Source organism: Apodemus sylvaticus, chromosome 5 (assembly GCF_947179515.1).
Source record: "Apodemus sylvaticus chromosome 5, mApoSyl1.1, whole genome shotgun sequence".
NCBI lineage: Eukaryota > Metazoa > Chordata > Mammalia > Rodentia > Muridae > Apodemus > Apodemus sylvaticus.
This window is the reverse complement of record NC_067476.1, coordinates 153,532,343-153,546,537: the sequence shown is the minus strand read 5'-3', so window position 1 is coordinate 153,546,537 and position 14,195 is coordinate 153,532,343. Positions and strand designations below refer to the sequence as shown.

At 55.5% G+C, this 14,195-nt stretch overlaps 2 protein-coding genes across 5 annotated transcripts in view; one reads left to right on the top strand and one right to left on the bottom strand.

The window, feature by feature from the left end:
* Ripor3 (RIPOR family member 3) overlaps positions 1 to 10,969 on the top strand; it is a 72,544-nt gene extending 61,575 nt beyond the window's left edge. For 2 of the 3 annotated variants that reach the window (XM_052184360.1, XM_052184361.1), the window contains exons 13-22: positions 338 to 880; positions 3,400 to 3,530; positions 4,210 to 4,333; positions 4,801 to 4,936; positions 5,370 to 5,531; positions 6,068 to 6,229; positions 6,676 to 6,878; positions 7,051 to 7,134; positions 8,485 to 8,575; positions 8,935 to 10,969. In XM_052184360.1, coding sequence (XP_052040320.1) covers positions 338 to 880; positions 3,400 to 3,530; positions 4,210 to 4,333; positions 4,801 to 4,936; positions 5,370 to 5,531; positions 6,068 to 6,229; positions 6,676 to 6,878; positions 7,051 to 7,134; positions 8,485 to 8,575; positions 8,935 to 9,032 — 1,734 coding nt within the window. In that variant the 3' untranslated portion in view covers positions 9,033 to 10,969. Of the gene's footprint in view, positions 1 to 337; positions 881 to 3,399; positions 3,531 to 4,209; positions 4,334 to 4,800; positions 4,937 to 5,369; positions 5,532 to 6,067; positions 6,230 to 6,675; positions 6,879 to 7,050; positions 7,135 to 8,484; positions 8,576 to 8,934 lie in introns of those variants that run through there. The other variant, XM_052184362.1, reaches the window with a different exon arrangement.
* Positions 10,953 to 14,195, bottom strand: part of Ptpn1 (protein tyrosine phosphatase non-receptor type 1) — a 49,619-nt gene continuing 46,376 nt past the window's right edge. For both annotated transcript variants that reach the window (XM_052184364.1, XM_052184363.1), the window contains exon 9: positions 10,953 to 13,587. In XM_052184364.1, the coding sequence (XP_052040324.1) occupies positions 13,374 to 13,587 (214 nt within the window). In that variant the 3' untranslated portion in view covers positions 10,953 to 13,373. The remainder of the gene's footprint in view (positions 13,588 to 14,195) is intronic.

Here is a 14,195-nt window from a genome sequence, read left to right as displayed (position 1 = left end):
CAACACTGAGGGTCCTGACTCAGATACCACGTCTCCTCCCAAGCCCCTGGACACCCTGAGTGCTTGGGTGCCCTACCCCTCTATCTGCTTTGGTCTCTATGCTCAGGCTCGGTATTGGCAAAGAACACAGTCAGTGCAAAGGTCCTGAGGCAGAAGCATGGTGAGGATGAAACTATGAAGTTGAGGCCTGAAGGGCGAGCTAGAGGGTGACAGGGCATCAGCACCCCTGGATGCCCGTCACCTTGGCAGATCCCCATCATCCCGAGCGCCTGGGACACAGGGGTGGCGTTACAGTCCTTGGGGCGGCTGCTGAGGTTGATCCTGCATCCCCTCCCAGTCTGTTCTCCAGCCGCCGATGCAGCAGGCCCTGCTGCTAGGTGGGCCCAGGGCCTCCTCCATCCTCGGCTACCTGTCTGACAGTGAGCGTCAGGGTCCCTGCCTGCGGAGCCGGAGCCAGGAGCGACTGGAGATGGATTCCTTCAGCTCTGAGGACCCCAGAGACACTGAGACCAGTACTTCAGCATCCACCTCAGAAGTGGGCTTCCTGCCCATGCCCGTGGCTCCCACAGCCTGCAGAGAAGAGGAGACCAAGGAGGAGCCCCCGCCTCTGGGCCTGCTGCCAGGCCTGGCTCCCCCAGCCGGGGGTGTGCGTATAGAGCAGCCTGGCTGGAGGGACTTGGGAGGAGAGAGGTTGCAGGACGCCCCCATCCACAGCCCCATGGCGCCACGGAGCCGGAAGGGCCAGGAGGATGGAGATGCGGGGGACGGAGTGGAGGGGCCTGTGCAGGAGGTCCTGGATCTGCTGCGGTCTGCAGACCCGGCGCAGCCCCAGCTCAGGGAGCTGGAGTACCAAGTCCTTGGCCTCAGGGAGCGGCTGAAGGTATGCCCACCGCGCACGCGCACGGGACAGCGTTGCTTTGCTGCGGGCCAGAGGCTGGGGAGCAGGTGCGGGGACCTGCCAGCCCAGGTTAGCATCCCAGCCTCGCCCCTATGTGACCTGGGTGGGCCGAGTCTCCCCCCTCCTCAGTTTCCCCACTTTTCAAGGCCTCTGAGGAGAATACCAAGGGGAGGCCGGAGCGCGCAGTGAGTAATTTGCTCCGTGTCCAGCCAGACCCTGGCTCCATCGAGAATCTTCGGATGTGGGTGGGCCGGCAGGGGCTGCGATTTATGGAAGGCCTTGCAGCACCTGCCAGCCTCATCTCTACAGCCATCCAGAACCTTCCCCCGCTCAGCCAAAGGAGTTCTCTCAGTGGCTCTCAGAGCTGCTGCCCTGGACGGATCCCTGGTCTCTCTCTGTTTACATTTTTCAAATACAAAAAATAAAATGTAGACCACACACACACACACACCAGCTTCTACAGGTGCCAATGAGCCCACTCTCGGGTGTGACACATTTTTTTCCCTCATAACTATACAACACACGCATCTTCAAAAATTCTTTTTCATTCTCTTTCTTTTTCTTTCTTTCCCTTCCTTTCTTGGTTTTTTGGATTTGTTTTTTTCGAGACAGGGTTTCTCTGTGTAGCCCTGGCTGTCCTGGAACTCACTTTGTAGACCAGGCTGGCCTCAAACTCAGAAATCCGCCTGCCTCTGCCTCCCAGAGTGCTGGGATTACAGGCCTGCGGCAGTCTCCTCTTCTTATAGTCTGTCTTCTGTCTCCGTACTGCCCCGGCCTTTGACAGGCCACGCCCACATGCACCAGGAGTGAGAGTTTGAGGAAGACTTGTCACTTTTATTGGTACTTTTCCAGCACTTCTGTGAGAAACCATTTGGGTCGCAGGCACACAGCTTCTGTCACACTCCTGTATTCTGAAGAGTCACAAGCACTTTGTATGACCCCGCAATAGCACAATTATTCAAAGCATCAATGAGACACTTCTCTTTTCTGGAAAACAGCTAAGAACAATAAAAAAAAAATAGTTCGCCCCTTCAGTTTGACTTCTAAAGAGAGTCACCCACAGAGCGTCCGTAGACTCTGATCCTTGCTAAGAGGCCCAGGCTGGCCTTGACCCCACGCACGCACGCACGCACGCACGCACTGGGCTCAATGCACAGGCTCTGCTCTACGTGCAACTTCCCCACTGAGGGTGAGCGAGTGGCTGCTCCGCGTCCCCGTGACTGCTGTCCTTTCCCGTCGCGTGTTCGACCACCTGTGCTGTTTGTCGGGAGTTTTGCTGTGAGGATGGCCTCGCGTGTAGGGCTCAGCTCATGGTGCCAAGCGCAAGCCCCGGGCGTGCCTGGTGGTGAGAATCGGAGAGTTAACTGAGCCTTCTTGAGGCAGGAGGTGTGGAGAACTGCGGGGACCACAACACTGTCTACTAAATCAGCTGTCCTGAGGGCTGGGGGGGACACAGCTCAGTCAGTACTTGCTGAGCAAACATGAGGACCTGGATTCACCTCCAGGACCCACATAAAGAGAAGGCAGGCGCCAGCAGGCATATTAGCACTGTAGAAGAAGGAACAGGGTCCCTGGGCCTCGATGGTCAGCCAGTGTGGCCTAATCGTCAAGATCCCAGTAAGAGACCCTGCATCAAACACAAAGCAAAAAGCAAGGCCGACAGACACCTCTTAAGGCATGACACCCAAAGTTGTCCTTACATGGCTCCTCTGGGTACACACACACACACACACACACACACATGCACACACATGAAAAAGGAAGAATTTTTAAACAAAAGTGCTCACGTGGACCTTGTACTTACTGGCTGGCACTTTGCACTGTGGCGCTGGGGGCCATGGGTCAGCGTTGCTGGTTCAGTGACATAACTCCTTAAGTCACAAGAATCTGCTATGCCTATTCGTGTGTGCTCGTACACGCACATACATACATACATGCATGTGCGCTTGCAGAGTTTTACTCTAAGGCAAGGAGGATTCTCTGTGGGCTTAGTATTTTGTTGTTGCATACACACACACACACCCCTGCCCTGCAGGCAGCCCCTGGTTTGGAAACAGAGGTCTCTGGACAGCTTGACCAGCGGTGGGCAGTGGCTCCCGCATGCCTTCGCATTCAGAGCTCGCCCCCAGCTTCTGTGTCTTGTCAGGGTGACTGTCAGGGTACTCTGAGTGCAGAGCAGGTTTCTGGTTTTGCTGAAGAATGAGGCATCAGCCAAGAGCAGGGGCAGGTGTCAGCCGCCATAGAGTGGCGCCCCCTTGTGGAGGAAGCCCTGCCCTGCGTGATCCCCACCCGGGGACTTTCAGATCTCTCTCTCTCTGGCCATGCTCCCTTGTGTCAGGCCTTGTTGGTGGGACACTGGAAGTTGCACATCCCAGGCTCGTCCTGCTGAGACCGGAGCCATGGCTGGGCTGGCTGGGGCTGGGGCTGGGGCTGGGGCTGGGGCTGTCACCTTCTGGCTGGGTATGGAAGGTCAAAGCCCTCACCCTGGCGCTTGTCCACAGCCCCGAGGGGTGCAGCCGGAGCCCGTGTCAGCACAGAGTCTGATGGACTGTATCCTTGAGAGCTTTGCGTTTCTGAATGCCGACCTTGCCAGCGATGAACTGTCCCTGTGTGGGGGCTCCCAGGCTCCTGAGTGAGTGCACCCCAAATGGGCACACATCTGGACTGCTATAGCTCCACGCTAGTCTATCTTGTATAGTTTTACTGTGCACGGTGCCTCCTCTCCATGACACTGTCTCCACACAGCAAGCCTTTATGGCCCCTAAGGGTCTCTCAGGCAGTAACAGCAGCACACAGCTAAACTCTGGCCTTGCCTCCAGTAGCTGTCGTGCTAACCTCCACAGAAACTGTCTTGCCCACAACCCCCTCTGGACTTCCATCCACCTCTGTCTTAGCACCTGCCCCGTCAGGGCCACTTCTACCCCCAGCTCAGCATTACAGCAGGGGACAGTCGCCACCTCTTCCTCTAATCCAGTGGTCCCTCAGGGAGATTCCAAGTCTGCTACCTTCCCCAGTGTGGTGACCCAGTTGGGCCTTGGTGGGGTGGGGGTGGGGCTCAGCTCTAGGTCTAAGCTTCCTGCCCACTTTACAGAAGAGCAAAAGGAGGCTCTAGCAACCACCCAGAGAGAGTCGCAACCTCAGGCCCCCTGGGAAGCCATGCCCTGCACATCTGTTGGATGCTAGGCAACAATCTCTCCCCTTTTCCTCTAACAAGGAGCCCCGTCTCTGATCTGGAGCTGAGGTGGGAGGAGGTGTCAGGGAAGGGGTCCCTTTGCTAATCTAATGGTCACTCCATTCTTTCGTCTTCTCAGGAGGGACATCCCCCCACCTCCACGGCCATCACTGAAGGTGTCACCCAGCGAGCTCACAGCTGGTGCCCCTGAGCTGGACACACTGCTCACTGTCCACCTTCAAGTCTGCAAAGTCTTACTTCAGGTGTCTGGGTGGGGCTTGGCCAGGGTGGGGACTGGGCTCAGAGGCAGTGAAAAGCCTGGGCCAGGTAAGAGGACCCCCTACCCCCAGAGCCATAGAGTCTCCATGGGCAGGGGGTGAGGAACCACATGGGTCTCAGAGAGCCAAGCCCTGGACCGAGTGGATGGTTCTGAGGTACATGTGTAGGCACCGCACCAGTCCAAATTGGCTTGACCTCAGAAAGTATCCAAGGTGGGTCTCAGGCCATGCTGTTCCCAGTGGTTTGAATGCCGTCAGATGCTGGCCATCTTTCAATTGCTTTGAGATGTCTAGCTAGACTTGGGTGGGCTGACCCTGCGAGCTCAGCTTGGTGAAGAGAAGGAGCTTAGATCATGGTCTAGAAGCTACCTCTAGGACAGGGTAGCTGTGGGTAGTTGTGGGCAGAGACATACGTACATGCTGGGTAAACCTGACTATCTCGCTGATTCTAGAAACTGGCCTCCCCTAATTTGTCAAGGATGGTGGAGGACTACCTCCTGGAGGAAGCGGCACAGCAAAGGCAGGTTCTGGAAGTGCTTTCAGACCTTGACCTTGAGCAGGTCAGCAAGGCCAGGTCGGTTGAAGAGAGTAAGTAGCCGCTAGGCACACCCCAAGGCCTTGCCCCCTCCTTCTCCCCCATGACGGGTGGATTCCATGGGCTCCCACATTTGTTCGTCTCGGTACACTGGCAAGGACACTGCTGGTTCCCTGAAGCCAGGACCACCCACATGCTGGTGTCCCCTCCGAGGAATGGCTGTCACCTCTGTTCTGTGGCTCCCGCTGCACAGCTGTTTGGGGAGTCCCGTTTCCTAGTCAGGACGGCAGTGAGTGGCTGATCTTGAGAGCAGGGACTAGGAAGATGCTTGAAGCCAAGACTGTTCCCTTGGGGTGACAGGGGCCTGAGAGGAGGTCCCTGTACTGGGTCTCCTGCCCTCGCTTCCCACCTTGGGTCCTTGTGGAGGGGTTTCTGCTGCTCGCGGTTGTTCCCTGCCCAGACTGCTGAGTAGCTGCTGGCTCTCAGTCATCCCACAGGCTTCTCACAGGAAGGGTGGCCTGGCACTGTGGCAGGGGTGCACACAGCCTGGTGGCGTCCTGGCCTGCCCTGCCTCCACACTCCTGAGCCAGCTCAAGAAGACATTCCTGCATCGCGTCCGAGGGAAGTACCCCGGCCAGCTGGAAATAGGTAGCGTCCTCCTTGCTTGCCCTGTCCCTGGGGGAACAGCAGCGCTGCAGCTGGGGTCCTAGCTCTGTGCATCTTCGCTTCCCTGACCCTAGGAAAGCAGGCCGTGTATCTCCGTCTTCCACCGAGCCTTCAAGCGTTCTTAGAGGCCGGTGTGCAGGCATGCGCCCTCCAGGTGTCCTGCTAGCTATCAGGCTGGACACTTCCTGAGGGCAGCTGTAGCATTTCCTGTGGAGCAAGTGAAGGTTGCTCCCGGGAATTCCAGGGTTCTGGCTCTGGGATTCAGTCCACTGTGGTGGTTACTGGCTAGCTGGTGTGCTCTTTTTCTTGGTCAAATAAAGAACTAAAAGACAGAAAAGGGACTTGAGCTGAGTCAAACTGTACCTTATTGGCAAATGCTACCAACTTCTAGAGTAGAGAAGGTTCTAGAACTGGTCTGCTGACTCTAAGGGGCCCTGCCTGGGCTCCCCTTTCCCAGAGTCCCTTTCAGCGGACACAGACCTGTTTATTGAGAGGCTCATGGCCCTTCCCTCTGCCAGTGTGTCGCAGGCTCCTGGAGCAGGTGGTGGGCTGTGGCGGGCTGTTGGTCACAGCAGGGCTCCAGGAGGAGCAGGTGGTCACCTGGTTCCAGTTCCACAGCTACCTGCAGCGGCAGAGCATCTCTGACCTGGAGAAACACCTGGCTCAGCTCACCAAGGAAGGTAAGGCCTCGTGGTGGCTCGGGCCACCGTTCAGAGCCCCTGGAACTCTCCCTCTACCTGTCAAAACCGAGAGCCAGTGAGACCACAGTCAGCTGTGGTAGAGATTAAGAGAGGGCGGGTGAGCAGCCCAGAAGAGCTCCAGGGAGAGGAGGCAGCCGTGAAGTTTGGGCTTGTTCTGGTTTCTTTTTGAGTCATAGTCTCACTAGGTAGCCTCGGCTGACTTCGATCTCACCAGCCTTTGGCCTGGGCCTCCCAAGTTGCTGGGGTTACAGGCATGTACCACTGCGCCACGGCTGGCCCGTGGTTCTGCTCATTTTTAGGGTGTGTCTGATCCACTTGTGGGAAATGTTTGTCGGGATGTGGCGATGCCCCCGTCTTGGAGTTCCCTCTGTGACTAATGTGGCCAAAGCCTCGACCGATGGCACCTGCCTCTTCCTGTCTTCCAGTTACTCTCATTGAGGAACTGAACTGTGCAGGCCCAGCCAAGGCCTTGAGGAAGCTGCATGGGAAGTGTCTAAGCCAGCTGCAGCCACTGCCCCAGACACTTCAGGCCTGGGCACTGCTGCAGCTGGACGGACCCCCGAGGCTGTGCCGGGCGGCCAGAATGCGCCTGGCCAGTGCAGCCAGGAACAAGCGCTTCCGGGAAAAGGTGATCAATCTTGGGGTAATCCACCTGACAATACAGCTGGCCAGATTGACAGGTCTCACCTGTTTGGAGAAGGGCTGAGTTTGGGTCACTGGAGCATTTGCAGTGTGCACGGCCCAGCTGGGGACCTGCTCCTGTCAGGCTGGCTCTGTCCAATCCCGGTCGCTTTCCCCAGGCTCTGCTGTACTACACCAATGCCTTGAATGACAGTGACTCCAGGCTCCAGCAGGCGGCGTGCATGGCTCTGCAGCAGCTCGGGGTGAGTCCCTTGTCCTCATAGTGACAGGAGGCCACCAGCGGTTGGGGCCAAAGCAGCAGCAGCGGTGGGGTGTGTCAACCGCTTGATATGCTTTCACTGGAACAAGGGATGGGATGGTGGGGCGGTAAAGGGTTTCACCAACAGCAAAGGGACTCCAACCGCAGAGGTCCCCACACCAAAGGGATTTCCTGAACTATGACAAATTCGTGTGAGAAGATAAAACATGGAAATGTAAAAGCTACCTATCATCTTGGTCTTTGGCAGAAGTGGCCACTTTTGGCACATTTTCTTCACGCTTGCAGGAAATGTGTGCCTACTGAACACGGCTCTAAAGTGAGCTAAGGACTACATGCATGCCTACAAGCATGAGGGACTGAATGGAATCCCCTGAACTCACGTTTGTGTTTGTTTTTGTTTTTTAAAGCCAAGCATGAAGACACACACTTGTAATTGCAGTAGAGGTGGGGGCAGGGCCCTTGGGGCTCACTGGCCAGTTAGCAGGTCTTACTTGTGAGCTCCAGCCTAGGAAAGACCCTGTCTCAAAACACAGTGCAGACGGCACCTGCTCACTCTGGTTTTGTTTACTGTGTGTGGAGGTGTGTGTGTGTCTGGTGGGACACATGTATAAATCTCTACAGAGTCACACACAAATACATGTAGTTTTCATGCATTGAAAAAAAAAAATCCAGGTGTGGTGGCGCATACCTGTGATCCAGGCCAGCCTAGGCCAAATGGTGAGTTCATATCTCAAAAAAGTCTAAAAGCCACTCTGAGGATTCATTATGTGAACAGGTTTGTAAAAAGTGGTCCTGGGTTCCAGCTCCTCTTTCTGGACTGGATGTGACACAGGGGCCTCAGGGCCTGTGAACTCCGCCGTCCCCACCCTCTCCCTCTGCACTCCCATGCTAGGAATCTGCTTTGTATAACCTGTTACCCTCTTGAACATGGGAGCTGAACTCAATGTAGAAGAAGCCCACCAACATCACTTGCTCAGGGTTGTCTCTAAAAGTCCTTGGAGGTGCCTGCTGAGGCTCAGGTGCTGGTGAAGGAGTCAGAGGCCTTGTGGGAGCCCTGAGTGTGGCAATTAGGCCCTGGTTCTCCAGACAGAGTTGAGTTCCAGTGAGCAAGTCCCAGAAGGCAGCTGGGTTAGATAGTGTCCACAGACAAGCTGTTGGTGGTCTTGCTTGCAGGCCTGCACTGGGGTGTGGAAGACACTTCCAAAAGTGCTGAAGGGCCTGAGGCCTCTCGAGGACAGAGGAGGCCCTGGGGATCATGCTGGGTTTAGCACCTCAGGGATGACAGTGAGGTCTGTCAGCTACTTAAGAAGCCCCTTTCCTCCTGACCTTACAGGGCGTTGAAAGCATCGAGCAGATCGTCAGTCTGTGTCAGTCTGACCTGGAGGCCGTGCGAGTTGCAGCTCGGGAAGCAACACTGTCATTTGGTAAAGTGCAGTCAAAGGGCCTGTGTGGCACATTGGGGCCCCAGAGTTCTAGTGGAGACGGGTGAGACTACCTTGGCTCAGTACGGGGCTGCCAGGGACCCTGCTACAGCTTACACCATGCTTAGCAGGCCCTGGCCTGGGCTGGCTACCTGCACAGCAGGTTGGCAGCCAGGGGTAACTTTTTTTGCATGCACTCTATGGCCCTTGGCAAATGGAGGGCGGGGCAAAACCAGACTAGCACCCAGATCTCCACCATAGGAGGCTGTCACTGCTCAGTCATCAGCAGGGTGGGGACCCCCAGCACTACTGCCCTACCACTCTAGAGGCCAGCCAGTGAATGGCAAGCACTGTCATTCCAGGTGAGAAAGGTCGCTTGGCTTTCGAGAAGATGGACAAACTCCACTCAGAACAGGAAGCCTTCTGTCAGGAAGCAGACGTTGAAATCACGATTTTTTAAGACGCTGTGATTGATGAGCTCAAATCGGGCGTCTTTCTTCCTTATGCTGCGTAGCCTCCATAGCACCCAGGATTTGGATGGTGCAGGCTAGCCACTCCCTCACAAGCCTGAGCTTGGGGTCGTCAGTACCCAGCCTGAGGATAGCAGTGGTGTATTCACAGAGCAGGTAGAAGTGGCATGTGGGAGGCTATGCCCCCACCCCCACCCCAAATGCTGCTTTTGCTTTCCTGGGGTACAGTGCCAGGGCAGCTGGAACTGCCCAAGGAGCAAGGGTCTGGGGCAAGGTGAGACTCCAAGACAAGACACACATGGAGAGCAAGCTCCCTGCATACCCTCAGCCGGGGTCTGATAAACAGGCTGCAACAGCTGGGCAGTGGCAGGCCCACTTCCAGTGCACGGTACCCGCAGGGCATTGGACAAATGCTCCAGCACCGGACCTGAGGGGAGGCTCCCACTGCGGCAGCTATAGAGACCCACAATGGGTTTCCTACCTAAGCAGATAAAGCACTCCAAGCTGGTGTCTGAGATGCCCACAAGGGGGCTCTCAGGGCTGACCCTGTCACCCCCACTTGGAGTCCTGCGGGCCTGTGTGCTGACTTGGTATTTATTTGCTTCCTTCATGTCCATTTCCTGAAATCTCAATTAAAACTCTGTAGTATGTCCACCTTACTGCCAAAGCACATGATGTGTCTGTAGCTATAACATGGGAGTGGTGGCCGGGACCACACGACACTCTGCAGGACCCATGGGGGATCCTCCCTACATTCTTGATACCTGACTCATGGTAGGCTGCCCTCCTGATGGCATTTTGGGGACACCCCAGGCTTTTCTCAAGCCTTCACCCCACTGGATTTTTTTTTTAAGACTTATTTATTTATTGTATGTAAGTACACTGTAGCTGTCTTCAGATGGTTGTGAGCCACCATGTGGTTGCTGGGATTTGAACTCAGGACCTTCGAAAGAGCAGTCGGTGCTCTTAACCTCTGAGCCATTTCTCCAGCCCCACCCCACTGGATTTATCCCAAAGTTATACATCAGTCAGCTTTTACCCTGATGTTCTTGTGAGAATTCACTTTTACACCTGAAGATTTCAGTTGTGAGTAGACACAGCACTTGGACAGTTCTGTGACCAGGACCACAGTGGGGACTACTTGCTGCACAAGCCAACTGTGAATCTGAGGGGTTATGGGGCTGTGCTTTCTACAGTGACATCTGGCACTGCACAAGTCTCAAATGACTTTGAAAACTGGAAGTCAGTCACCTTGGTTGGGGCCTTACATACTTAGTCTTGTACATGAACAGGAGGTCACACTACTTTTGGGTCTCATTTTTATTTCTAGGTCAAGTATACATTAGATGAGGTTTATGGATGTCCTGAGACATGATGACCATGGTATCTGACAGGCAGCTGGCTAAGGGTAGTCTGGTGGCTGGAACAGGGATTCCAGTGACCTTGAGTCTCAAAGTAGCCTGGGTTGCCAAAGGGGGAGTTTCTGAAAGGACAGCATAGAGAACCCCCATCTCTGCAGCACAGACAGGCTGGCCAGTCACATGGCACACACAACCCACAGCACACTAACTCTACAGGGAGGGCAAGTGTGCACCTCATGCTGGCAAGGGTAGACAAATGACTGCCCACTCCAGCCCAGGTCCATCAATAAAGAAAAGGTAAGCTCATCACATCCGTGTTCTTTAAAAACATTTATTGTTGCAACTAATGCAGACCCATTAGTGAGACAGCAAGTTGGAAATGGTGCAGTCAGATAGTTCTGTGAGGTCACAGAAGACCCTGAGACACCCCACACACCTGCAAAGGTACTAGTCCAGAACACTTTTTTCTTTTTGTTGGTTTTTATTTTTGTAAAAATGGTTTATTCTATGGCCATTGAGAGAGAGAGAGAGAGAGAGAGAGAGAGAGAGAGAGAGAGAGAGAGAGAGAGAGAGAGAGAACGCCCTGCTGAGTAAATATTGACTTAAGGCATACAGCAGCTTGCTACCTCCAACAGGGGTGACAGGTCGGGCGCGAGCGCCTGTTTTCCAGGATACCCACCTCTAAGGCTACTGTACACGCTGTACTACTCCAGACACAACGCACTGTTAACTGTGCCCAGCCTGGACTCTGGCTGTGCCACCTCCCCAGCTCTGCAGGCAAGGCCATCACATTCCCCAGTGGCTCTGTGCTGGCTTCTCTGGGTCAAAGGCAAAATGTGAAATGCTGGCAAGAGGCAGTTTGGAGTTCCAGCTGCCTTCGCTTATTTTAAAAAGCCACCCAACGTGGAGGTCAGGTTCCCCTCACACGAGTCATGAGCACCGTTGCAGTCTCTCCCAGGCTCAAGAGCCATACTCTCTGGGCAAGGTGACCTGGACCAGCAATGATAGCAGGCTGACTAAGGACTGTCACCCACACTGTTCCCAGGAGGGTGTTTATTCACAAGCTGCCTGCTGCAGAACAGCGGGACCTTGGAATGGAGGAGCTGGTCCCAGACGTGGAAGGGCCTGCTTGCCCAAGTATCCAGGGAATGAGGTGCAAGTGGAATGGCTGCGACCCAGCAGGGTGTGGCGGGCATCTGCACTGGGCGGTGTTGTTCTCACTGAGTGGCGGTGGTTACTCAGCGTGGCCACCTTTGCTCAGAGCATGAGAGGACAGTGAGCGGCCATCTACGGTTTCCCATGTCAAGCACATGGCACCACCAGGACAGGAGCCGGTGTTTTTAAACTCAGGGAAAGCAGAGGCTGGGACTGGGATCTAGAAGGGCCTGGGCAGGAAGCCCAGCCCCATCCTTCACATCTCAGCAGGTACTCTGCACAAACCACTGTCCTACGGTCCTGACGACTACTCCTCACACCCTCCAGCTCCTGTGCCTGCTCCTGGCCCCAGCACTGGCCACAGTGGCTCCTGTCAGTCCTGCACTCATGCCTCAACCCCAGGACTGACCTGCTACTGTACCTGACAGTCATGGATGCAGGCCAGCACCTTACATGGTCAGTTTCAGGGTGTGCTCATGGGGGCCCGCCTCTGGGCAAAGTAAATAAATAAGAGTAGAGTGGCTCCTCGGGAGGCGGGCCTGGCCGCACACCGCTCTGCTTGCACAGGAGGCCCGCGCGCTCCTGGTGATTGTGGGCAGGGAAGGAAGCAGAAGGTAAGGCAGGAAGGGAGATGCATGGCCCGGGAAGGTGGCTCTGTGAAAAGCCTCCATCACAGCTCGCTCTGCGGGCCACCATGGCCACGTGGCCTGAAGCTCAGAGGCAGGCTGTGCAGCAAGCGACTGCACCCACAGCACCTACAGCACCCACCTCCCCAAGGCCGCGGCCACACCAGCATGGAAGGCAGCATGGTGAGCGCTCGCTTGGTAGCGTTTATACGTCCAGACTCTGAAAATCACCACTCAGGAAAAGGCTTTGCAGTCTGCAAAAGTCATCTCTCCGATGCCTTCACGGACGGTCACTGGGACAGGACTGAGTGGTTCGGAGGTCCGCACAGGTCCTGGGAGCGGCTTCCATAACACCAAGACTCCTCCCACCTTTAGGAGTCTTGCTTGCATGTCAGTGGAATGGCTTCTACAGAGTAGTAATTACTTTCCAATGAAATGGAAACCCAGCACTAAGCAGCCACCTCTGACCCTCAGGCGAGGCCCTCAGGGGAACCCCTTTACAGGGATGGGGTGGTGAGGGCTGGGCCATCTGCAAGATGGCAGTCACACAGAGGGAGGAGACTGAGGAGGATGGAACCTGCAGGGAACACCTGAGGGAAACGGGCCGGCTTGTTCAGAGGCTGCCTGTGCAGTGCGGCTGCCCTCCTCACAACAGGGCGGGCTCCAGGGCACCTGCAAGCTCAGGGTGCACAGTGGGGGGCTGCCCAACCCAGACGAACTAACGCTGCAGTCCTGACCGGCGGGATCCTTCCCCTGGAATCAATGGAAATCCTGAATCTGAGCCCACGCCAAAGGGCAAGAGAGACTCTCACCAGTGCCTAGCATCTTTTTTTTTCTCCAGAAGTAACAAAAACCTGCCTTTATAAATGTTAAAAACAACAATGTGTTGTAATTTTTTTTTCCAAAAACAAACGAACCAGAGAAAGGGAGGAGTGAGGTGAGAGCAAGAAGAGTATTTGGCATTTCCTCTACTTCTCCTCAACAGGTTAAGGCCCTGAGATTAGACTCTGTTCTTGGGACCATGGGCTCCTTCAAAGCCCAGTGCACTGATGCCCCTCCTGGGGGCTGGCCCTTCCAGTTCCAGCGCAGGGTTGCGAGCTGTTGTTCCCTCTACACCAGGTCAGACGCTGCAGACCGAATCCTAAGCTGGGCAGCGGCAGTGCCCACCATGCTCACGCCGCCCAGTCCGTCAGTGAAAACATACCCGGTAGCAGAAGTACGCGCCGGTCGCCAGGACCGTGGCCATGCACACGTTGACCAGGAAGGGCTTCCAGTGAGTTGGCCAATGTGCCTTTTGTTCCTCCTCGCTTGGGGACAACTCTTCCTTGGTGGGGACAGATGCTGGAGCACTTTGAAGACCTCCACCCACCATCCGTTTCCTAACTTCAGTGTCTTGACTCATGCTGAGGAGAAAGGAAGAGACAGGTTATCTACCCCGAGAAGACAGAAAAGGATACATCTCCATGGAGGAGATCTAGAGGACCCTCCCCACTCAGCACAGAGCAGTCTGCTAGTCTTCCAGCCCTGGAGGACCTTGGGCAGTAGCCATGGCCAGGGCTGTGTTTAGTTTAAGTCAGCCCACAGCCCACCAGCATACGGTGCTTTACGGGGGGTGGGGTGGGGGTGGGGGTGGGGGACGGAAAGTCCCAGCTCTAGGCAAATGCGCTCTCAGATCGCGCACCCCAGCTGCAGGAGAGACACGGCTTCCTGTACACTGCCGGCTCTGGGTCTTCTCTGTCCACACATGCTAGGACAGCAGCTAGGCCATGCCTTCACACGCTGTGTGCAAAGCTCTGGGTGGGTACCGCTGAGAGTCAGATTGTGTGCGCCCACACCTCAAAACTGCCCTCCAGGAAGGAGGCGGCTGACGCAGGAAATGGCCACTCCTACTGGGGTCACCACAGTGCCACTTCCTGCAGGCACACAGTTTCTTGATCATCCCAGTTCTATCACACAATGCTATGAGCTTGTCCCTTCCCCAAATGGAGGGTCTGCGGCAGAGATTCTGAGC